A 26941-nucleotide genomic window follows, 5' to 3' on the forward strand; every position below is an offset into this window, starting at 1 on the left:
GGTGGTATGGTATAGCTGGGATGCAAAACTTGACGCATGGCTAGTCCAAGATGGACCCTCAATCCAATGGTCAATTTGACCAAATAGCCCTCGATGTGACTCAAAAAGAGGGATTGCTAAGAGAAGGCTCCCTCAATAAGTCAATAGGGAGCAATTTAGAAAATTTTCTCTGTTGATATTCACTATTGGTATATGTCATTCTCCTCTTATTTCTGTCTTTAAGTTCATCTTTTTAAGCTCTTTTGTTTTGAACTACCTCTTCATTATTATTACTGAAAATATAATATACTCTTGCATAATTATAATCCAGGAACCAAAATTTTTCTCATTTTTCTAGATTTCTAAGAGTAGAATTAAGTAAAACGGTGTATCTTATGTGGAGAAGCCTAAATGAGCTTGGAATACGCCTTTTCATTCTAAGATGCATAGCTTCATGTGCATAATATCTATGGTCCTACAAATTATTCTGTTCCTTCTAATTTTTATGTGGAGAGGTTATGAATAATCAACTTTCTTAATTAATGCAGCTATTCATACTGTTTTGTAGGGAAAATAAGAAGGCTTATCTCCTCATTGATTTTTCCGACTACCTGCAAATCAATGTGTAAATATGCTTATCTTTAAAGTTTCCTATTCAGTTCCCCTGTGAGAGCAAAAAATGATATGTTCTATAATTATTTCTGTTAAAGGAATATGGTTACTAATTCATCTTGCTCTACTTGCGTTGGTTGCATGCATGATTTATTGGGTTTTTATTTGACTGTGTTACAGTTATGTGCTAGGTGCTGTCTTTTTGCAGCTTTGCAAACTGCTGAGGCTTGAAGAACATCCAATTGTTCAAAAACCTGTTGATCCCAGTCTTTTCATTCATCGCTTCACAGAGCGTAAGCCCTCAGATACTTTCTGTTCACACAGTGGTTTACCTGATCATTTGATGACATTCGAAATGTGCTTCTTGATGTTTTTCCTTTAATATATCTATATAATGATGCAATTCCACCTGTGCTGAAGTATCATTTTCTGGCTAAGTGTTTAGTGAATGATTCATTTGAATTCGAAAATGAACTGAACTCCGAGCATGATTACTCTTACTTAAGCAACAAAATTGTTGAAATCCAGTGTTCAAAATTTTGAGGAAAAGCATTGAAATTGGCAAAATATTTCACTTTTACAGGGAATCAAAATAAAACCAGGAGGAAATAAGGAAATACAGTATTTCTCCAAAATAAGAGAAATGAATTATTGAAATGTCCAAATTTCAGCTGAAATGATGGAAACATTAGAATACAGCAGATTAAACCCAATTTGAGCGGCAAGCTCTCATTTTGATCCTTTTGATTACAATAGGGGAAATATGGGGAAATGACTGAAATTGCTCCTCTTGCTCCATTTTCTACCAGAATCTTGTGGATTTCTTATCTAACACATTTCTCTCAAGCTAATCTAAGCTGCCAGACCAAGATTTGAAGGAGTTTCAAGCAAATTTGAACACATATATAATATGTTAAACTGTGGTTTTTTTAGGCCTATATTGTTATATGTGAATCACATTAGGCCGATCTACAAGTTCATGTTGTTCATTTGAATTTTCTGGATTTATAAATTAAATTATGAAGTTGTAAAAGTACAGAAATTTTGAAAAATAATTTCTTTTTGCTCATAAATATGCATGAAAATATTTATGTATAATATGTGAAAGCCTGATGCAAATTGCATCATGCTGTTGTGCATATTTTTATATGAAAACATTATTACATGGATCCAAACAAACAAAGTAGTGAAAACTGTGGTATAAACAAAAAAGGGGAATGTAGAGATGGGCAAAAGAGGGATGGGAAAAGAGATGAGAAATGAAAAACTGGAAAATGGCAAATGAAAGATGGAAAAGAAAATATAAAACTGAGAGATAAAAGATGAAAGATGAAACCAAGAGGAAAGAGGCACAATCCAGTAAGTCAGGAGAATCTCAGATAAATTGGGTCTGCAACATGGATTCTTGCCCTCCAATAGGCTCTATTTGAGGTCATACTTGGTACATGACCTAGGCTATGCATGTCCTTCCTCACAACTACTCCTATGTTCATTTTAGGCCTGCCCCTAGCTCTTTTCGCTCCTTCAATCGGGATCATATCGCTCCTCCTTACTGGGGCGTCCCTAGGTCTCTGTTGAACATGACTATACCACCTCTAACGACTCTCTCAGAGCTTGTCATTGATTGGAGCAACTCCCAAGCTAGCTCTAATACACTCATTTCTTACTTTATCCTTACTAGTTTTCCCGCACATCCATCTTAACATCCTCATCTCTGCTACACAGCTTCTCAATATGACACTTCTTAACTACCCAACATTCTGCCCTATACATCATAGTCAGTCGTACAGCAGTCCTATAGAACTTTCCTGTAAGCTTTAAAGGGATACGTCAGTCACACTACGCTCCGGACGAACCTCTCCACTTCATCCATCCCACTTTAATTCTCTGTGAAACATCATCCTCTATGCTACCTTCTTTATTTATGATTGACCCCAGATATCTAAAAAGTCACTTTGCAGTATCTCTCTTTCCCCAATTCGAACCATGTTAGTATCCATCATGGTATGACTAAAATTACACAGCATATAATTCGTCTTTGATTTATTAATCTTAAAACCTCTTGTTTGCAAGGTTGATCTCCATTAGCTCTAACTTAGCGTTGATCCCTACTTTTGTCTCATCCACCAAAACGATATCATCGGCAAAAAGCATACACCACGAGACCTCTTCTTGGATGCTCTTGGTTAGGTCGTTCATGATAAGTGCAAATAGATAAGGGCTTAAGGCTGATCCCTGATGTAACCTAATCGTAATTGGGAATTCCTTGCTGTAACCTCCCACAGATCTCACACTAGTCACCACTCCCTCATACACATCTTTTAATTACATTCACATATTTACTCGACACCCCTCTCTTTATTAGAGCATGCTAGATTAAATCTTTAGGGGCTTGGTCATAGGCTTTTTCCAGGTCAAGGAAAACCATATGAAGATTCTTCTTGCTATCTCTCTATATCTTTCCATGTGCCTTCTGAGTAATTAGATAGCTTTTGTTGTGGATCTATCTGGCATAAATCCAGATTGGTTCACCGAGATATGAGTCGCTCTCTAATGGGCTTCAATAACCTTCTCCCAAAGTTTCATAATATGACTCATTAGCTTTATGCTTCTATAGTTATTGCAGTTTTGGATAACACCTTAATGTTTGTATGTCGGGACTACAATGCTTCTCCATTCATTTGGGATTTTGGCATCTTCCTTGTATTCATAATCCTATAAAAAGATTGGTTCACAAATATACCCCATATCCTCCTAGGGCTTTCCACACTTCTATTGGAACCTCATCTGGGCTTGGTGTCTTGCCTGCTTTCATCTTTCTTAAGGTTTCTTAACTTCCGCCACATTAACCTTTCGTTCATATCTATAGCGTGAGGTATCTAGTTGAATAATGTTATCCTTCGGGTAATTTCTACTCTACCTATCTCCATTTAGTAGCTCACAAATATACTCATCCCATCTCTTCACAATTTCGTAATCCCTTACCAACACTCATCCATCATCACCCTTGATACACTTCACCTGATCAAAATCTCTACTCTTCCTTTCTCTCATCTTAGCTATCTTATATATAGCCTTTTCCCCTTCTTTTATGTTTAGGTGGATATAGAGATCCTTATATTTCTTTGCCCTAGTCATCCTCACGATCTGCCTAACTTCGATTCTGGCATCATTATGTCTCTTTTATCCTCTATTTCCTTAGTCGTTTGCCATATCTAAAAACTATCTTTCTTGGTCTTAATGGCTGCTTGGACCTCCTCGTTCCACCACCAAGTCGCCCTAGATGCGTGACAGCTACCTTTCGCTTCCCCTATCATATCTTTGACAACCCTTTTAATACAAGTCATCACCCACTTTCCTTGTTTGTCCACATTATCAGTAAATGTCCTTCGGGACTCCCCTTATAGTCTCCATCACCTATCACCTTAACTTAGGGTACATGGGTTCCCTCCTCCTACGCTTCTGTGTGCAGAGGCGTAAATCCGAGGCCACCAGTCTATGTTGGGTGGTTAGGCTCTCTCCAGGGATAACCTTATAGTCCTTACACACCATTCTATATGCCCTTCTTGTTAGGAAGAAGTTTATTTTGCTGGTATGATTCCCACTTTTATAGGTAACTAAGTGCTCCTCTCTTTTTTCAAAGAAAGTATTCACCATGGAAAGATCATAAGCTACCATAAAGGCTAGGATTGAGGTCCTCTCACCAATCTTCTCCCTAACCCTGTAGCCATCATGAACACCTTCGTAACCTCTACAATCACTCCAATAATGTCTATTCAGGTCACCTCCGATAATAATCAATTCATTTTGGCCAAAACCCTGCAATAAATCATCCATGCGTTCCCAGAATTGGTGCTTACTAGTTACTACTTTCATCCAATCTTACTTGGGGTGCATAAGAGCAAATAATATTGACAACCTCGTTCTCCAAAATCAGTTTGATGGATATGATTCTGTCTCCCAGTCTTTTCACCTCTACTACATCATTCTTTAGGTCTTTGTCCACGACTATACCCACTCCGCTTCTATTACTATGATCTCCTGAATACCAAAGTTTGAAGTCATCCAACACCTTAGCTCTGTAACCCTTCCGCCTAGTCTCTTGGATACAGACGATATTTATCCTTCATCTCCTCATAACATCTACCAGCTCCAGGCTCTTACTCGCTTAAGATCCAATGTTCCAAGAGCTAATCTAATCCTATGCTTCTGGACTGACATACTTCCTCTCACTTGCCCTTGTCTTACTTATCATCACGATCGGGCGTCGACATTGCGCGTTGCTTACGGGGGATGTCCTTGTAGAAAGAGGATGGAAGGACATGAGATCAAAACACAAAATGATCCATGCAAAAGATGAATGGCAGAATATATTAGAGTGCCGGCTGCCGACCTGACACACCCCTATAAGAGCCTATATGTATATATATATATTAGAAAAGTATATACAAAAGGGTAGAAAGGAGAGGACGCACCTAATTCAATAAAGGGCACTCTCAATCATAGAGCGAGATCTCGACCGAGATCTCGGTTTTCCAAGGGGTCGAGACAAGACTTAATACAAGTTCTAAAAGTGCAATATCTCGGTCGAGATCTTGGGTAACTCGAGATCTCGACCCAAGATCTCGGGTCGACCTAGATCTCAACCCATCTTATCCTTTAAAAGTATCGTAACTCAACAGAACTCGAGATATCTTGATCGAGTTCTGTCCGAAACCTCTTTTCTTCCCCTGTGAAGGCTGTGAGCTCATTTTACCTCCAGATTTCAACGTACAACCTGCCGGGGAGTTGTTTCAGCTAAACAATTGAAGGATTCAGCTACAAAATTGAAGTGAGCTCATTTTACTTCTGGATTGCAGCAGTACAACAACACTATGACATGGGAAGACTATGTAGCACTAGTGGGGACTGAATGCGTGATTCAATCAAATATGTGATGATAGTTGTAACATTGTTAAACAGTTTGATGTATCACTTTAACATTTCTAATGCTTATTTAAGTTGTTTTACATTAATTGAATGTTTTTGATTGCTTTCTATTACTAAATTATGTGTAGAGTAGGGTATTTTATTACGTCGTCGCCTACCAACCTAGGGTCCGAAGTGAAACTCTTATTTGGACTTTGTTTTTGCAAAATTTGATAGTGCCATTGTGTTTAAACCTAAAATAGGCTGAGTACCAAGTTTCAGACCCAAACTAGGTCTAAAACCCACCAAGACCAGGTTTCGAGTTGAAAAAAAATGCACCAACTAGACCGAGATCTCGAGATATCTCGAGACAACTCGGTTTTTCCCAGGGTCGAGTTCCGAGTTTTAGTACCATGATTTTGATATATTTCATGTTGTACTACCTGCCCCTCATTTTGATGCTAATCAGAACTACTTGTTTAACTTATCATCGTTATTTGTTTAGTTTATGCACTGCTGTACCATCTATGTGCCTTGCTCGGCTTGTTTATGCACTCTACATACAGCGGTCGAGTATGGGGATTGCGAATGTCAAAATCATTCTGAGTGATGGTAATTGGTTGGGGAGAAAATAGACTTCCAAAATGATATCAAAGCTACAGCAGATCGGACCAAACAAAATGGAACAGCTGGATTCAATAACAAACAGAAATATGATGGGTTCTAGCACGTTACACTAAAGCGTATCAGGAAATGTCAAAATAGCAGTAAAAAATTAAATAGTAGAGGCATATTGTTGTATCCTAGGGTCTTGATGTGTCTCTTTTTCGGTCTAAAGGCCCATCTTCTTAGGGCTTGAGCCTTGTATAGTTTCCCCCCCTCTCTCTTCCCCTGTGTATTCCCGCCCTCTTTCCCTCTTTTGGGGCTTTTGGTAATGATTATTGATTCGCCAAAACAATTATATCCTCCTATGCTTTGTTTATTATATGTTGGTTTTTTCATATTAGGTCTTTACTAATATAATTATATCATATTGCATTGATATGCAAATATATTATATAAACTATCATTGTTATATACTTATATTACATATAGTTATATACTAAACGCCTAGGGCGCCCCTCCAATGGCTTAGATCGCTTAGTCTTCGTGACAACTATAGGTATGGGTATCGATATCGGTATCAAAATGCGGATAGGTTGTATTGGGCTGGATCATTTGCCCCTCAAAATACCAATGCATTGAAATTTTTGGACCATTTTACTCTCCCCTGTGCTGATACCACTGCTATGGTATCAGTATCGGGTACTGGCAATACTGATACCTATCAGCCAGTATGGTCGATACGATACATGATAGCGATACCTTGAACTGTGCTTGGGTTGGATTCAAGAGAGATGGAACAAGGGATGACCAACTTTTTGAGGGTGGATGGTTAGTTATGTTGGGGGCAATTGTGATCTTCTGCTACACACAGAATCAAGAAAAACAACACAGCTAGGAGGTAGAATGCAATTCTCAGATAAGAAAACAAAACACAACTTCTAAAATGAACTTTGTGATGCATGAGCAAAAAGGACACACTCATAATGTGCCACCACAAAGGATCTCTATGGTCCTTCAACTAGCACAAGTGATCTGTGGCATTTGATTCATAATTGCAGTGCTGAGTTGATAAGAAAGTGTAATGTAGACTAATCCCGAACCAGGAAATCCAGCAAGATACTAGCACATGACAGGATCACAGAACAAGGTACAAAACCAGCATTGGGTGAAACTTTACAACTTAAGATAGACAAATCAGAATAACCCAATATTTCAGTTGAGTGGTCTATTCTGTTGGAGGAATAGACTACAGAATCTGACAAAATTCTGATTACAGAATAAAGGGATCTGCAGAGAAGCTGTAGTGCTACTAAGAAAATTAATGGCAGATAACAAGATCTATGCACAGATCAACAGGCTCCAAAACTGTTGAACAAATAATCTAAATTCTTTATTCAGTTCATGTCCAGTTGATGGGGTAAATATACATATATAGCCCTTTGAAATTCCTAATTCCCTTACAGAAGGACTCCTAATCACTCTTCTTATACTGACTAAACTTAATAGACTCAAAACTTAACTCCTAAAAGTTGTTGTCGTTATCTAACTCAAACAGTTAACTGAAGACACTAATCTCGTGTACTAACTTAGCCCCCACTTTATGGGCTTTTAAATTAGTCCCTTTATGATAAAACCCAAGAAAATAAATGGCCTAACTTATGCCTTAACTATACAAAGCATGTATTCAGCCCATTGGACTGCCACCAGCACCTTGTAGGCCTCCCAAGGTTGCACCTAGTGATGCAATCTGGTTAACCTAAAAGTAGGTAGAGATGCAAACCACAGGTAAGGATCGCAGGACACACACTTAGGACCAAAATGGTGAGATTTTTAATAACTCAAGATGGACTGATCTGATGGCCTTGAAAGCCTGGTCTAGTAGCAGTGTAGAAGAGAGGGATAATCCTTCAAAGTTTGGCTCAGATCCAATGGATGGATCTGGAGATGTGGCAATGATCAGATAATAGAAACTTCCAAAAAAAAAAAAGAATTAGTAACATCAAGAAATTGTAACTGTGCCCAGAATTTAGAAACCTTTCAAAATGGAAACATTCCAGAAGGGGAAACTGAGTTTAGGAGCCTGTAGATTAGTGTTAACAAATTAGAAATTCTATTGGATATGACAACGGAAACTCAGAAATTTAGGGTTTGTATGGCAACATTCAAAAGAAATAGTTCTGGTGTTTTTGTGTTTTATTGGAATAAATTTGGAACAGAAGATGTATGTGACGTCTGGTTTGTTTTTGTATTTTTTTTTGAATGAACTGGGTAAAAACACATTTGTTGGTCATTGTAGAAACAGAGCTGATGTTGTTTATATAAAACAGAAAAACAAATTTGTAACAAAAAGCAACCCAAAAAACCTGAGTTTTGAGCTCGAGTCTCTCTACCACCGCAGCCACCGTTTCCACCACCACCACCACAGCCACCGTTTCCTCCACCACCGACGCGGCCACCACCTCTACCAGCACCATCACCTCCACCACCACCACCACCTCCACCACAGCCACCGCCCACACCGCCGGCCCACCATATAAATAGTAACTAGACTGAGAATCTATTGGCACTGCAGTTGGTGACTTCGGTCCAGCAGGGTTATGGGGACAGTAATGCAGGTAGCTAATGAACCTGTGTTGCTGGTCAAACAAGACTCTAGAACTGTAGGGAAACATGAACCAAAGACAAATCTAAACCCAGAATTTGATGTGAAGAGAAGGAACCAGTACATAGTACCATTGAGATTTGAAGAGAAAGTACTAAACTGAATCAGGAATGGTTGTTCTTAACAGCAGTAGGATTTAAAAACTCAGAAACTGACCTTATGAATTGAAGAAAAAGAGAAGAGAGAGAGAACAGATAGAATAAGAAGAATAAGATAAGAGGATGGAAAGGGATATGACCTAGAATCACCATTAGGCCTGCGGGAAGGGCATCACCACTAATCCCAACCTGTTGACTCATGGAATCACCACAACAGGGCTGGAGGTGCATCGCCACCGTTTAAGGAACAGCATCACCACTGTACCAAAGAGGCAACGCCAAATTTCTCAATACTCAAATCGTAGGGGAGGTTTATGACCCCTCTCCTTTATTTATAACTTCCATAACAATCACAAAAATAGGAAATCCTTATGTATGGTCGGAGGAATCCCTTACAGCGTGTCTGTCTATAAAATAGAAACTATCTAGAACAGTACAAAATAGAAACTATGACTAGAATGTAGGATACCTGTCCAGCCCTTCTAGAAGCACTACTAAAGTAACATAATTTCGTATAGATCTCACAACCCCCATATTTGGGCTTATAGAATGGGCTCATTACAATAAAAATTCTAAAACACTTAGCCCATGATCCATATAACCCATTGGAGACTCAAATTTTAGTGTAACATGAGCTATACCCTGAACCAATTGCTCAGTTTGAACCAATTCTCGTTCAATTTTAGAAGAACTGCAGCCCTAGAACAGGCTGTTTTTCCAGCAACCGCAAGTTCTGTTTTTCCTCTTACAAGCTATGATCTGCATCACATAGCCTCCATTTGGGATCATATTGCTCTAACCAGTCTAATCAACTGCATCAAAGTGATTAGGAGCATTGTAGTTAAGTTGGATTTTTTATTCTTTATGATTCTTCTTATTTAATTAGTTGGACTGGGGACATGAATTTTAATTGTAGATGGGCTATCTTATTGGGCCCACTTGTGGGTTTTATTAATTGCCTTATAGGCGAGCTGGTTGTGGTCCATATTTACTTATTTATACAATATAATCTTTCAAAGATGTATATTTGGTCTAATACTCTAGTTAACTTGCCCTAAATCAGATATTTCTCATACAAAAACCAAATTTTCAAAAAGGTACTCCCCCACCCCCGAGGGGGGTGGTGTGCTGTTTATAATTGCAACAAAGAAAAGAAAAGAACGTAGATAAATAAATGGATTTGAAGAGATAATAGTTAAAAGTCAAGGGATGACAAATCCAAAGCTTCAGTTAACTAAGAACTAATAAGTTGATTGCCTTGCTTGTGAAACTCATGTGCGGAACTTGTCCACTTTTCTTCCCAAACTTGTTCATCCATCACTAAGCAGCTAACAAGTTAATTTGCTTTTTCTTTTTTTGCAATTTAGGTTGCCCAATCTTCCTCTTAGGAGCTCATATGTACTCTGCTGCAGAACATCACGGAAGATGAGTGGCTTTATGGTTAATAATCAGGAAAAGTGTTAAGACTAAGAAAAAGGGAAAAAAAGAAAAAAGGTTCTGACAGAGCTGGCGTATACAATTCAAAGAGCATGTAGGAAGGTCCAATTCTTCATCCACAAATTTGTTAAGGCCTAAGATAAAAGACAAACCAAAACCCAAGATCTCTTATGCTTACTAAAGCAACTTTTGGACTAACTTTACCATAACTGAGCAACACGCAACTAGGAAACTAGTGGAGAATTATCCTTATATAGCTCATAGCTGTCAAGCGAAGCTTCTTGACGGGTCCTAACTATTTTCCACGGAACATCCTAGGTGGTGCTGAAATTGAAAACTCAATTTTGACTGAGAGGGTTTACACTATTGAACATACAAGATTAATGGCTAAAATATAGTAAGCCATATGGTTGAGATGGAATCCCAAGAGTTCTCCATATGGTGGATCCATGAGCTGTACTACTCAATCAATGTTTGGTTTACCAGGCTCAGCCCTTTTTGAGCAATGGGTGGTCTGTTTAGATATCTTGATGGCTGTTAAGGGATAAATGGTCTAAAGAAAATGCATTTAGCTGACGTGAATTGAACTAAATCAAAGTAAATTTGCCTTCAACTGTATCAGTCGAGCTGAACTGAACATCAACTATTTAAAAGTTGGGACTGAACTTTTTTTTTTTTTTCTTCCTCTTTTTGATAATAAAAACATTTTTAACCAAGCAAAGAGTGTATCTCTACAATCGTTATCCAAGGACCCTCATAACTCATGCCAGTCAGCTATATAAAATTATGACGATATATCATAGTGTTTGACTGTCATTCAAACTTATTTCAAGGTCTAATACACCCTGTTTTGCTAGACTGTCCTTAATTATATAAAAAATGTTCATACGATGATATTTAGCTCACATTTGTTATCTGACACTTGTGATCTTGGACTCTGGATTCTCATCATGCCCCCCTTCCATCTTTATCTGGTATATATCATGTGTGAGCAGGTGTTCTTAACTATTATTGTTCATTTTAGGTTTACTGGGAGGAAAGAATATTGAGGTTTCTAGGGCTGCATTGCGCATTATAGCTAGCATGAAGCGAGATTGGATGCAGGTTTTATTTTCTTTCTCCTAGGTTTTTTAAAGAATTGTTGGGTTTTTGATAAGCTGCTTTATGCTTCTAATAAAAAAAGGGTGGATGGGTGGGTTTATGTGATTAATTACTGTGGAATTGGTTTATATTTACTAACTGAGCATTTACAGACAGGTAGAAAACCTAGTGGTTTATGTGGAGCGGCATTATACATATCTGCACTTTCACATGGTCTCAGATATTCAAAGTCAGATGTTGTAAGTCCAGCTTATCATATTTACTGACATGCAAAATCTTAGGTTCCATAAAGTGGGAATGGAAATCCAGTATTAATGTGTTTTTCATCTTAATATATGAAAGGGCAGGCCTTTGTTTGCAGTAGAATGAAAGAAATTATTTATTCATCATTTAACCTTTAATGATTTAATGCTAGATAATCTTTTTCTTGGTACACTTTCATAATTTACAAATTTGTCACTTTCTAAACCCCCTTCTCTGGTTTCATTAATGAGGTTCTGTTGAGGGTCATTGTTTCAACTGACCTGGCATTGACAGGTCAAAATGGGTTGCTTTTGAGGCTATAAAAATATTCGTCTTTCTATTTATATCAAATGTATTCATCTTAAAAGGATCATTGAATTGTGGCTATTTTACATGGATACAACAACAACAACAACCAACTTAATGGGGTCGGCTACATGGATCCAGTCAAAACACTGTAGGGAAAACTGAGGTCTAACGAAAAGGGAATGAAGAGATGAGAAAAGAGGGTGAGGGTGAGATGAGAGAAGAAAGATGTGAAAAGACAAATAAGGAAAAATGAAGGTGAAAGATGAGAGTAGGAGCAGATTTAATTATGTGTTCAGTAGTGTTGAATCCAATTTCATGTGTTTAGCTAGTTAGAACCCTCTGAATTGCTGATTTTCTCATAAACAATTTCTTTACATCCTCAGTTATCTTTGTACTTGTGTTGCTGAAATCTTGTTTTTTTATGACTTACCCTAGTTTACTGATTATGTATATGAAAAAGATTGATGTCTCTTTTTTGGCTTATCAAATGTAATTACATTTCCTAATTTGATCATCTAAGAAACATTTCATAGGATGGGTTACAAAATATCTACTTGTATTGTAGAAGTGTTATGTCACTCGTCAGAAATTAATATTATGTTATGATAAAGCTTTAATTAGTGACTCATAGAAAAAACGCTTTAATTAGTGAATTTTATTTTTTTGTGCCTGTCTTATCAAATATGGTCTTCTCATACATTGACAAATGGTTGTTAACTGTTTTAGTTGATGTTATAACTTTCACTAGGTAAGTGTTGTACATATATGTGAAGCAACATTGACGAAACGACTGATTGAATTTGAGAATACGGCATCGGGGGGCTTGACGGTAAGCTTCATCCTACAAGGATTAGTTTTGCTGTGGATTTTGCAATAAAAAAGATGCCATGCTGACTGCTCTTCTACTATCATCACTTGAAACCTAGTTCTCACAAGCCACATAGGGTTATGTTAAAAATGAATTTTTTGTTCCGTGATTCAGATATTAATATTTTTTACTGTCAACTCTGAGCAAGTTCATCTTTAATGTGTCTAAGGGAGGGAACTTCCATGCTTTGCAGAACTATTTTGAGTAAAATTCATCCAATATTTTTACATTTTGTGCCTTGAGAGTCAAACTGAAGTCTACAAGCCCTTTTTGTCTCTGCTTTGTGATAGTGATGATTTTTTACTTGCAATTCTGATCAAGATGACCTCTGACATATAGGGAAGACTTTCCTCTGATTAATATTGGTTATCCATGTATGGCTGTTAAAAAAAAAAGAGAAGGTCATCCCTGACAATTTTGTTCAAAATTATAATGTTATGCTCATTGGAAAACGGATTTGAATTTTTATGGTCCTTGTCGTATTGTGTTTCAGGGCCAAATATGCACTTGTATTGCCATACCATCTGTATCTCATATTTTTCGAGTCCTTTTTGATGGAATGTCAATAATTGACTGGGGATTGGGGAATGTCTCCCATGAACATTCCAAATTTGTCATCCTATCTTCTAACATAGAGGTCTCTAACCATAAATTCATAAATTGCTGGCCCCCTACCTAACAACCTTACCTATTGTGTGCGTGTGCGTGTGCATGCGTGAGGCGGTCTCCTTCTAGGGTTTAGGGTTTAGAGTCTATGAAATATAATGAACAATCCAATTGTTGCAGCATTATTATCTTTTTCAAACTTTCCTTTATCTATGTATCTCGCAACTCTGATTTCTCCCTTTTAGGTCTGGCCATTTAGATCTTTGATACTGCATCTATCCTTTCCTCTCTTTTATCTCATGATGCATTCATTTGAAAATTGTATGCTTGTACTCTCTCCTGCTGGTGGAGGGCCGGTGGAGGATGGGATATTGGAGTTGCAAGGGAGAGGGGAAATTGCATAAGAAGAAAGGAGAGAGAGAGGGGGGGGGGGGGAGGAAGAAGAAGATCACACAAGCACTTTTGGCTGTGCAGGCACTCACAAACACTTTACTAATCCCTTCTATTTAATCTTCAACGATGGGGAATTACACCATATATAAAGAGAAATAAAAGACTCCTAAAAATAAAGACCAACTCTCTAACTAGGAAACTTGTTCAAATTAGGAAAATAATGAGTGACGACCCTTCCACTCCGCACCGTCAGATCACTAAGGCCGACTTTCGTCCCTGTTCAATCGGTGGGTCTTGCAGTCAAGCTCTCTTATGCCTTTGCACTCGAGAGCTAGTCTCCGTCCGGCCCAAGAAAACCTTTGCACGCCTCCGTTACCTTTATAGTTATCAAGTCGCCAAGGCGTCGCCATGGCGTCAGGCTCCTTGGTCGCCTGGGATGCCTTGGGCGCCATGCCAGGCGCCTTGCTACCATGGCGGTGTTGCCTTGATTTTTGACTCTCTAAAACGCCATGGTCGCCTTCCCGCCTTGATAACTATGGTTACCTTTTGGGAGGCCTACGCCCCATCGAAATTGTCTACCTGAGACTGTCCCTTAGCCCGTAGGTCTTGACATAGGGTTAGAGTTCTATGAGAATTGTCACCTAATTTGTCTCGTAGAAGGGTGTCACCTCTTGGGAAATACCTCAATGTATCTTTGAAAAGGAGTATGTGATCAGGTTGAGAGACCCCTCCTAGGGCATTGGAGTAAGGGTGTCAATCGGTCTGTTCGTTCGGGTTGGACTCGGGTTCGGTTTGTGATATCAGTTTCAATTTAGTTCGGTTTGGTTTGGTTTGAAACCCAGGTATAGTCTGGTTTTGGGTAGAGTTTTTAGGGTTTGGGGGGTTGTTTTTAGTTTTCGGTTCGGGTTCGGTCCTATGGGCGGGCCAATCGGTGGCCTGTCGGTTTAGCCCGAACCGAGCTGAAACCAAATTGTGCTCTAACCCGTAAAGTGAAGCTGATCCGATAAGGCCTCGGTTCGGTTTGGATCGGGCTCGATTGGGCCGGGCCGGGCCGGCCTGGTTTTACCTGTTCGGTTTAGGTTTTGACATCCTTACATTGGAGTAAGCCCACTCATAAGCCGAATCTGAAGCAAGCGCTACAAGAAGTGTTTACCACCATCCGAAAGTGAAATAGTCCCTCTAAAAGCTTTTGCGGAGCATGAGTTCACTCCGAAACCTTAGGTTTTCGGGGCATTGGATTCTCACCAATGTTTGCATTACTCAAGCCGACATTCTCGCTTCCACTTCGTCCACCTGCTCATATGGGTTTCCCTCTAAGGCGGAACGCTCTTGGCTCTCCTACCGATGCATTTTTACATCCCACAGCTTTGGTAGATCACTTAGCTCTGTTCATCTGCGGACTATTGGGAAATCAAATATCCTAAGTACCTAACTTCTAAAATTAACAGAATAATAAACTAAAAGACATTATTTCCCCAAATAACATAAATTCCTAAAATCCTAGGAGATCCAAAAACTTAAACTGGACCCGGTTCATCTTTATTTGGATACCCAACTGGGTTTGGGTCGGTCCAAGGTAGTATATCTGAATCAATTCCCCCGGTGTTGAGAAAAAAATTGTCACGGGTTTTGTAAAAGAAGAGAATCAACACCACTCGAACAACATCCACAAACATTGGCTTTGATGGGGTGATGATCCAATGCATCTCATGATCAACCATCACAATCTTCTGATGTTCGTTAGTAAACGACATCTCTTCGATGGGAATCTGATCATGGGGTTTTACAACTGAAATCAGTCCGTCGATCAATTCTTCAACTTCAATCCTGATCGGACTGTGTACTTCAGGTTGATTATCGCTTTCGTTGGCCATAATTTCTTCCACATCTGATCCGCCTTCTGAAGATCATATCATGCTTGACACCTTATCATAGAAGCGGTTATTATTATTGGCAAGCTCTCGACAACCTGTCTTTAAATCAAGAAGTCCTGTATGGAGATTACAAAGTTCTGTTTGCAATTTACATAAACCATCTCTAATCGAAAGGAGTAAATCATACCGGTCAACCTCCATGATGTAGCCAGGTTTGGCTTTGCTGTAAATAAGTAGAACCTCTAAGGGCTATTGGGACATCAGAATAAGGAAGGACGAAATAAGGTTAAGAATTAAAGATGACGGACAAACTAGGAATTAAGGCTAAAATAAGGATAAGGTGGAGTCAAGAGGCATTAAAGGGGTATAATGGGAAGATAAAAAAAAGGAATTAAAAGAAGAATCGATAAAGGAAAGAAGAACGAAACAAAATTATATAAAGTAGGCAAGTAATTCTGGAAATAAGACCTAATAAACTAAAGAATAAAGTGGGGGCAGTTTAGGAATAAGAGAATAAATAAATAACGAAAAAGGATAAAAAGAAGGATCATAGGGTGGGGCCTGGGGGTTACTGAACAGAGTCCTATTCGGAGTCTGCTACTCAAGAGAGGGAAATGGCAGAGGTGAAACAACTTCGAAGGAGGAGGATGAGTCGCTGTGGGAAGCTCTGAAACCAGGTATGTTTTTTTTTTTTTGCTTCGATTCTCTGCTTCTCGCTTCTCTTGTTGACCTTTTTTTTCCTGGTTTTCTCTCTCTCTCTCTCTCTCTCTCTCTCTCCTCTTCTCGCTTCCTTTTTTTTTTTGTTTCTGGTTGCTGGTGGAGCACGAGGGCAAGGGGGGGGGTTGATCGAACCTGCGGGAGAGAATAAAAAAGAAAAAGGGCGGTGAATAGGTTTGTTGCCGGGGGTCTCAGTGGGGGTAGTGAATTGGGGAAAGAAGAGAGGGTAAAAGAAAACAGGGACGACATAGGTTTTTATTTTTTTGACTTCTCTGTCTTGCAACAGAAACAACTTTTTTTTTGGCTGAACTCTATCGAACGAAATCACAGGTGTGGGGAGGAATAAGAGGGCGGGGCTGCCTATCGAATCGAAAGGGGTGGGTTGGCTTTCAGTTGGAATCGATGTCACAGGAAAAAGGGTTAGGGAAGGAGAGAGATGGATGGGGAAGGAAGCGGATCCTTCGGCTCTAATACCAAATTGGTGGAGGGTCGGTGGAGGATGGGATATCAGAGTTGCAGGGGAGAGGGGAAATTGCATAAGAAGAACGGAAAGGGGGGGAGGGGAAGAAGAAGATTGAAACAAGCACTTTTGGCCATGCAGGCACTCACAAACACTTCACTATTCCATTCTATTTAATCTATTCAACGATGGGGAATTGCATCATATATAAAGAGAAATAAAAGACTCCTAAAAATACAGACTAGCTCTCCAACTAGGAAGCTTATTCAAATAAGGAAACTTAGAACAATTGGGAAACCAAATATCCTACGTAGCTAACTTCTAAAATAAACATAATAAAATAAACTAAAAGGGTTAGGGAAGGAGAGAGATGGATGGGGAAGGAAACGGATCCTTTGGCTCTAATACCAAATTGGAGGGTCAGTGGAGGATGGGATATCAGAGTTGCAGGGGAGAGGAAAAATTGCATAAGAACGGAAAAGGGGGGGGGGTGAGAGAAGAAAATTGAAACAAGCACTTTTGGCCATGCAGGCACTCACAAACACTTCACTATTCCATTCTATTTAATCTATTCAATGATGGGGAATTGCACCATATATAAAGAGAAATAAAAGACTCCTAAAAATACAGACTAGCTCTCTAACTAGGAAGCTTATTCAAATACGGAAACTTAGAACAATTGGGAAACCAAATATCCTACGTAGCTAACTTCTAAAATAAACTAAAAGATATTATTATTTCCCCAAATAACATAAATTCCTAAAATCCTAGGAGATCCAAAAACTCAAACTGGACCCGGTTCATCTTCGTCTAGATACCCAACTGGGTTTAGGTTGGGCCAAGGTAGTATATCTGCATCACCTGCTTTTTCCTTGTAGTTCTTACATGCAAAGCATTATTGATGTAGATCCAAGTCTCCTCGAGTTGGAGAAGCCCCCCTGATCATAGGGTTTTAGTAGGAGCCTTAGACTAGTTTATACTTAGTTTTATTTTTATGTTTTTAATTGAACCGGTTCAAATTGGTTGCATCCAATTGGTTTAATTTAAGTTGGTCTAATTTAAGTGAAGTGTTCCTATTAGCTATTAGGATCTTATATCCTATTTGTTGATGAGGAATCTTCTTAGTTTAAGAGTTTTAATTGTTTTAAGTTAATAGGGGTAGTTAGGACTTTTAACTGAGTTATTTCATTAAGTCACACTCCTTCCACGTTTTTGGAAGAGAGATGATTTTAAATTGTATTAGGATTGTGGCCCTTAGGCCCTTATTAATAGAAATCGTGGGAGAGGCTCCCCCACCAATTAAAGTTTTAAAAACATTCGTTTCTGTGCTGCTGGCTATTGCTGCTGCTGTTTCTCTCTTCTGAGATTGTCTGGTGAGTCATATCAAGACCCCCCTTGTGAGTCATATCAAGGTTGAAGGGCTGATGGACCTCCAGTGATTCCTTGCATCTTGTAGATTGAGAGGTTCTTCTTCAAAGCTGTCTTCAAGGTTGCTGCCATTGAAGAACTCCTTAAACCAGTAAGTTATTTACTGTTTCAGCATTCCCCTCTTCTTCTTAATCCTCCAACCCAAGCCCCACCTGCCCTAATCGATCCATATTGTCTCCGTCATTAAAAACCCATCGATCCGCATAAACCCTAATTGTTCTAAATCCTGTCCAGCCCTGTTCCTCCATCCAATCCCAACCAAATTTCAACCACAGCCCCCTCTCGTCTCCTCCTTCACTCGACCTAAGTTGCAGCCCCATCCAACCACTCAAACCCTAATTTGTCTTCTCTCTGTAGAACCCAAAAAAACCCTAAATTCTGTATAGCGAATTCAGCCATCAGAACTACACCATATTACAGCCGAGTACCCTTCCCATTGCCCCTAACACTCGACCTTAGCCCCTTGCCCTAATTCCAAGTTTAAACCCCAGTTTTAACCTAAATTCTAAAACCCAAAACCCGAAACCCTAACCCTAATTTCTGTAATTTTTAATTTTTGTTTAAACCTTGTTCAAACCTACCCTATTATCTTCTCCTAGACCTGCCCATTAAAACCATATAAGATTCAACCCTATTCTCATAAACCTAACCCTAGATTTGACCTAAATACCCCAATCTGCCCCAATAAACAGCACCTTTTTGTGAGGGTTTGCTCCACCTGGCTCCTAGTAGGTCTTCTGCCTATCTTGGACTACATTAATTATGCTCTCCTTGTTAATTGAAAGTGTATCTAGCGCGTGCTTGATCTGCATTTAAAAGTCTTTATGGTGTAGCCTAGGAAGGCTGTCACGCCTGGACCGATTCTGGTGGAGAATATTATCTGGATCTAAAATAAAATACCTGTGACGATGATGAAAATGATTGATGGAGATGATGAGGATGATGGATGACGGTGATGATAGTTGGATAGGTGCAGCCCAGAGTCCCACTGGTTGTCAACCGTCAGAGTCCCAATGAGGCCACAATCGATGGAGTCCCACCTTGATCCCATTTGAGTCTCACAAACCTTCTTGCATCTCACAAGGAAAAACTCTCACAAAAGGAGTAGTCATATTTCAGATTTTTCTTGGATTTTTGAATGATTGAGAGCTCACCCGTGATTTCAATTTATAGATGGCAGAGGCTGAACCTTAATTGATTACATCTTAGTCAGCATTTATAATTCCCAAACAAAGGTAAGAATTCCGAAGGCTGGATACATGAACAACTAAAACATTAAATGGTCTTTTGGAATTCCCAAGACATGGGGGGAGGCTTCCAATGACAATAACTACTTAGCTAGGAAAACTAAAAGACTAATCATTTCTACCTTGGAAAGTAAAACCCATTACATTAATTAACCTAGGAATGAAAATAAGCTGCTATTAAGCCTAATCCCGTATGCCTTTCTTGTACCCACATTTTAGGCCCATTAAAAAAAAAACACATGGAATCAAAGGCCCCATAACCCCAACCAAGGCTTATTTCCAATAAAACTAAGCCCATTATGTGACTTATCTGCATCACTTTAAAGTTATAAAGTACACTTGAATAATGTTCTCTTTTGTAAACACATTTACAGTATTGTAAGATGATCTACCCTTTTAAATTCTCAGCTGTTTTTCCTGCTTCATTCTTTTCTTTAAATTTGTGCCCTTGAGACATCTGACAACTCTTTAGTTGCTAGAGCCCAATCAAACAAGGAAGAACCATATCCTCCTGTTCCTTCCATAAAACTCATATAATAACACGACATATTTTCCACAAACTGAACCTTTTTTCCCAAAAGGATTCTCTACCAATGCATAAATACATGCCTTACATCCCTCAGCTATGACCAGCAAACCCCATACTTATTCACATTCCAGTAGCAATATGATTTAAGAAATTGTATGTGCTGCTGTTACCTCTTCACAATGGATAGAATCTACTTGTGAAATGCCAATTTCCTGACTGTTTATTATCAAATGGAAATACTATATCTAAAGCCACCACCGGAGCACAACTAGTGATGTAGGATAAAACCTAGAGACTAAGTTTTCCTACAAGGGCAACAATCCTAGCCTAAGGTAGGTTCCAAATACACCTAGAGGTTGTCTAGTTAGGTTGGCAGCAACATACATATAATGCATACATGAGATAGACAGCAAGAGAGATAAGCATTGAACAATATAAATCCTAGCCTAAATACATTAGACTAAACAATATTCCAATTGAGTACCATAGGGGTAAAATTCAGGCAGCACTTAGTCAAATACTACATGCATGAACCTTCAAGAATCCCAAAAGTTGTAAGACTAAGCATAGCAAGAATTTCAGCCAACATTCATGTTAAGACAACAACACCGCCAATACAGAGAAACTATAGCATAAAAATAGGTGAAAGGGAATTAAAGATCAGGGTAGGAGATAAATACCATTCAGGTTTTAGGGCTGCAGTTAGTGAACAGCTTCCATAAAGTCATAATTCTGTCCGTTAACTTCACTGTGCAGCAGAAAATTAAAGAACAAGAGAGCAGTACCATGGGGTGTGGGGAGGAAGAAAACAACAAATTTTAGGGGAGGGGACAAATTTCGTTGGGAAAAGGGAGAACAGAGACAGAAGTAGGAGAGAAGATGTGGAATTCCATGAATACTGGCTTGATCTATGTGACCATAGCCGTGCTTTATTTATAATATGATAAAGAACATTCTAGAATACGTACAAGGACATAATTACCCCTAGGACAATTTTACCCTTGAACCCATATTACAACACTCCCCCTCAAGTTGTTGCATACATATCAAACGTGCCCAACTTGCTAGTTATCGGAAAAAATAACTTAGGACTGATTCCTTTGGTAAGGATATCAGCCAACTGATCACTAGACTGAATAAATGGAATACAAATTAGCCCTTGTTCCAACACCTCTTTGATGAAGTGCCGGTCAATCTCAACATGTTTGGTACGATCATGTTGAGCCGGATTGTGCGCAATGCTGATTGTGGACTTGCTATCACAGTAGAGCCGCATAGGAAGATCAGCAAACATCCCCAAATCTTGAGGAAGCCCCTTGGGCCAAAGAACTTCACAAATACCCCTGGGCCATAGCTCGGAACTCAGCTTCAGCACTAGATCGAGCTACAACAGTTTGCTTTTTGCTTCTCTAAAAAGTTAGGTTTCCTCTAACAAATGTGCAATACCCGGTTGTGGACTTCCTATCATCAGGACTGCCGGCCCAATCTGCATCAGTGTATGCTTCTATCCGGAGGTGGTTATGAGGAGAGAACAAGACTCCTTTTCTAGGAGATGACTTAAGGTAATGGAGAATTCTATATGCTGCTTCCAAGTAAGAAGAGTGTGGATCATGCATGTATTGATTGGCAAGGCTTACAACAAATGTGATATCTGGCCGTGTATGTGAGAGGTAGATCAATCGGCCTACTAATCTCTGATAGCTGCCTTTGTCCACCGGGTCACCGTCCTTACTCTACAAATGTGTGTTGGGCTTAAGGGGGTTATCTGCTGGTTTACACCTAAGCATCCCTGTCTCTTGTAACAAATCCAAGGTATATTTCCTTTGAGAGAGAGATATGCCTTTAGCTGAATAGGTAACCTCAATCCCTAAGAAATACCTTAATCTACCCAATTCTTTGACTTCAAACTCGGTGCCCAAATAAGCCTTCAACTTCTGTATTTCCTGTGCATCACTGCCTGTGATCACTATATCATCAACCTAGACAATCAACATGGTCACTTGTTGTACTACCTTCTTTACAAACAACGTATAATCAGCATTGCTCTGCTTGTACCCATAAGCAATCATAGTGTCACACCCCAAACCACCCCCTGGGAGGATTAGGTAGGTGACCCGAATTACACGGTAGCAATCCGCCAAACCCCGAGGATCCAGAAGCTGTTAATATCATTCACAAACACACACACCCATAATGATGGATAAAAACATAATTACAGAGTGCAGCGATAACTAATATTTACATTAACTATTCAAGTTTTGGTACAAGCCATACTGTTATACAACACCACCAATTGGGCAGTCACTACACCTCCAACCAATAGCTCCACAAAACAACAAAAGGGGCAGACAACAGAAGCCCCACACAAGCTATACAAAAAGGGAAAAGTTAGTAGACTAATATCTACATCAAAAGAATTCCCTAGGTTAGAAGAGATAAACTGCCCGCCCTTCATGGGCCATCTTCAACTGTCACTGAGATCACCCGTACCAGAGGGATTGCCTCCATCCGGGTCCACACCCACACTGTCATAATCAAAACTACCTTCCTGCTCGAGATGAGCCTCCCAGCCAACATCACGTCCACCTGTAAAATCATCTAAAAGAAAATATACAAGTGTGTGAGCTCTACCGAACTCGTGAATGAAATATAACCATGCATGCACATGCAAGCACAACCAAATGAATCCTACATGAGATGAGGTTCTTTTTATTATTAAGCTACCTAGCATCACAATTAAGGCAGGTAAAAGTGCTACTACAATCCCCAATACATGTATCCCTAGTGTGGGCTTCTAACCCTTTCCCGTGATACACCCATTGAGTTGTCGGAGAGGACCATTTGGCTCCAGCATGCTCTCCATGGTCAGCCCGACCAGCCCTTTGGGATTGGTCTGTGGTACCACCTTTCACCTTTTCGGTATAACATTTTTCTTTGGCATTCAGCCGAGTAGACACCTTTTCGGTGTAACATGTTTCTTTCCTTTTCCTTTTTTTTTTTTTTCTTTTTCCTTTTGATATAGGTTCTCTCACAGACATCCAGCACCGTAACCCCTTTTGGCAAGGGTTCGTAGTACGGGTGATGATACTCTAGTCAGATGCATTCTATATGACATAGTATGAGTCGGGTGGTGTCAACCGTATCCCATTCTACGGGCTACCACAGGCCTCATTTCCAAGCCGGTTACGGCATCTAATCTAGCATTTTCACAAGAATAACATTAACATTCAATTCCAATAGCCATCAGATACGAATCAGAATCAAATAAGAATATAAAGCAATTTAATAAATAAAACAGTAAATATTGCTGCTGTTGTTGTCATGACTCATCAGTCATGTACTCATGTTACACCGACACCCATGGTGTAATTCCACTCACCTTGTGTCAATCCCGCTTGTTCTTCAGCTGGCTCGGTCCCAGTCGGTGTCTGACACTGCACCTCGTGTTCGGGGTTATAACCTAAGTTGACCGGACCATTAGAACATATCAAACACTGTCTAAAAAGGGTCTTAATGTTCCAGGTTTGGTTTAGGTTTGTTCAATCATTGTTCAACAGTAACATGGTTTTTTTCCAGGTTTGGCTTGGGTTACATTGTGGATTTTTGACCCCCTTTTTGGGTCCACTGGCATACCCAAGACATGGTTACCAGCAAGGATGGTTGGGGTATGATTTTAGGGTAATTTTTAGGCCCCCAACACTGTCCAAGGTCTGCAGGTGATGGTCCAATAGGCTATAACCAATTAGACTTCAAACAACAGCACTGGACAATTCACTGGACGTTTGGACCAAACATCCAGTGCATCCTCCAGTCCCTGTAGGATACGAGTTTTCTTGCTCAAAACTGGATTTCAGCAGCAAGATTCATCCCATCTTCGAATTGGGATGAAATCAAAGGGCAATACAGCTTATGGTTAAGCCAAATCAATGGCTATGGTGGTTCCTAAGTCAGTTTGTCTAATGGTTGATGGGTTTGGGTTCAAACATCAAGCAAACTAAGCATGCAAGGCAAAGATTTGACATGCAGCCATTCAAAGCTCACATTCACACATATCAGCAAGCATGCATATGCATTATAGCTAAGATCCTAGGCCCTAATTGCAAAGATCCATGCACTTAGCTCACTATCTATGGCTTGCATGCATGACCAGGCATGAAATCTAGCTAGATGCATGGCTGGAATCTAAGATGCATGTAACAGTAAGCTAAAACAGTATAATTTCATATAAATCTCCTAGAACTAATCATGCATGCATGATCTAAGCAGCCCTAAAGTTCCAGCCAGTGATTCCATAGGAGTTCCTACAGAGACAGACATATAGGCTTTGGTCTTTGGGTTCAAAATCAGGGTACAGATTGGAAACATGGTTTAGGGGGGTAGTTCTTAGGCTAGGTGAGCTTACCTGGGCTGTAGAGGGATTCGGCCAAGGCTTGCTCAGGTGTAAGCCTTCCTCCTCTTCCCTTCTCCTTCCTTCTTTCTCTCTTCCTTCCTTTTTCTATTCCGTTCTTTCTCTCTTTCTTTCTCTGCTGTTTAGGAATAGTAACAGCCTAATTTTCTAAGTTGGGCCCCTATTTATAGTTTTTATAAAATTAAGGTCTGTTTGGCTAGGCAGTCCTATAGTGAAAATGCATTTTTAAAGTAATTTTTGCCTAGTTTAGCTACATAGGTGGGGCCCACATGGATTTCAAGATGGGGATTGGTTCCTAAAATTCTAAGGTACCTATTGGAGGTGTTTGAAGGCAGTAGGTTCAGCTCCCACAAACTTGGAATGGAAAAATGCAGGTTTTGGCATCACTGGATGATTCGTTGGAGCTTTGGGCCAATCGTCCAGCGCATCATCCGGAGAATGCTGCATTGCTGAATTTTTCTTGTGGTTCTTACAGAGGTTTGTCTTTCCACAAGGCACTTTCCCTATACCCCACCACACATACAAGGAAGATATATTTAAGAGCATAGCCCTCTTAATGCTCAGGAGAGAGATACCTGTGCTCTATATTGTACAGCAGGCAATGGACTGAGCAGCTGCAGGGTGTTGCAACCCACCTTCTCACAGGTATGGTGGATGTCATCAGTGGGGGTTCCCTATTGATTGCAACTACTGGTGTGATACACCACATGTCATTGGTGTGGGTGGCTGCGGATCCTTGTTCTTTAAGCAAAATTCTAGGTCAAACTGGGGCAAGTTTGACACATAGCCTAATGGAACCTGCCAAACCAAGCTATTGGTGACTATTTCAGACCATACAGGGCCTTTTTCAGTTTACATACCTTTCCTTGAGTTTTTGAAGAAGTAAAACCAGGAGGTATCTCCATGTAGACATCTTCTTCCAAATCTCCATGCAAGAAGACATTCTTCACATCAAGTTGCTGGAGTTCCCATCTTTGATTCACAACACAAGAGCTAATGACCCGTACAGTATTCATCTTTGCTACAGGAGCAAAGGTCTCTTGGTAGTCAATACCTTGGGTTTGAGTAAACCCTTTGGCAACAAGCCCCGCCTTGTACCTTTCCACTAAGCCATCAGGCTTGTGCTTCACGCCTTCACTACAAAGACCCATTTGCAACCAACAGGTCTTTTTCCAGGTGGAGGACTCACCAAATCCCAGGTCTGATTTTTTTAAAGGGCATGCATCTCTTCATTCATCGCATCCTTCCATTTTTGTTCGGCTATAGCCTCCTGCCAGTTGTTAGGGATGGAAACAGAGGATAAAGAAGCTATGAAGGCATGGAAAGCAGGAGTTGGTGAGTTATATGACACAGTTGGAAATAGGGTACAATGTACAACTCCTCTTTGATTTCCAAATGTGAATCAGAAGAGGGGGCTTACCAGAAATCTGACTAGGAGCAAGACTTGGAGCAGGAACAGATGCCGATTGAGTAGGATTAGTGGTGGTGGTCTCTTTGTATAGAGGGCCATCCAGAGGAAAATCAGTTCCCCGAGTATACACAATTTTTTCTTCTTGTAGCTGTCCCACTTCTTGTTTTTGACCTGTAACTCCATCTTCGAATTCAACAGAGGTATCCTCTATAGTAGGTATCTCAATGTCTAGAGGAGCAATCAGCGGGACCTCTTCACCACTTATAATCTCCCCTTGCAGAGGTTCCGGTTGTTTAAAGTAAGCCTCAGACTCTCGAATCACTACATCCATAGTGACAAACACTTTTCGGGTAGGAGGATGGTAGCATTTATACCCTTCTGGGTAGCAGAATAACCAGGAAATATGCAGCGTAGTCCCTTGGAATCAAACTTGCCGTGTACATGATGATTCTTGGCAAACACGACACAGCCAAAGACTTTTGGAGACACAAAAATGGTTGATTTCCCACAGAGCACATCCAAGGGGCAGCGTCCATCCAAAACACGGGAGGGAAGCTGATTGATAAGATATGTAGCTGTAAGGACAGCATTACCCCAAAAACGAGGAGGAACAGCCATATTGGACATAAGAGAACGAGCAATCTCCAAAAGATGTCGGTTCTTACGTTCAGCCACCTCATTTTGAGTAGGAGTGTCAACCTAAGAGGTTTGGTGAATGATCCCATGGCTGTCCAAATATGACCGAAAGGCACCGTCCATATACTCCTTCCCATTATCGGACCGGAGAATCTTGACCTTGGAATCAAACTGTGTCTCGACCATTTTATGAAATAAAGTGAAACATGTGAAGATGTCACTTTTACTATGCATCAAATATACTCAAGTCGTCCGGCTAAAACAATCAATGAAAGTGACAAACCATCGAAATCCAGAGCTAGACACACAACGGGCAGGGCCCCACACATCAGAATGTATCAAACCAAAAGGATGCACGCTTCTATGATCAGAAATTGGAAAAATTCTTCGAGTCTGCTTTGCCAAAGTG

The 26941-nt window shown here is 39.9% G+C and overlaps 1 protein-coding gene across 5 annotated transcripts in view; it reads left to right on the plus strand.

Moving 5' to 3' along the window:
* Nucleotides 1-26941, plus strand: part of LOC122646021 (transcription factor IIIB 90 kDa subunit) — a 100454-nt gene that overhangs the window by 30584 nt on the left and 42929 nt on the right. For 4 of the 5 annotated variants that reach the window (XM_043839474.1, XM_043839475.1, XM_043839477.1 and 1 more), the window contains 5 exons: nt 548-604; nt 772-884; nt 11327-11406; nt 11556-11642; nt 12704-12784. In XM_043839474.1, the coding sequence (XP_043695409.1) occupies nt 548-604; nt 772-884; nt 11327-11406; nt 11556-11642; nt 12704-12784 (418 nt within the window). The remainder of the gene's footprint in view (nt 1-547; nt 605-771; nt 885-11326; nt 11407-11555; nt 11643-12703; nt 12785-26941) is intronic. The other variant, XM_043839476.1, reaches the window with a different exon arrangement.

The sequence above is a fragment of the Telopea speciosissima genome, chromosome 11 (genome assembly GCF_018873765.1).
Source record: "Telopea speciosissima isolate NSW1024214 ecotype Mountain lineage chromosome 11, Tspe_v1, whole genome shotgun sequence".
Lineage (NCBI taxonomy): Eukaryota > Viridiplantae > Streptophyta > Magnoliopsida > Proteales > Proteaceae > Telopea > Telopea speciosissima.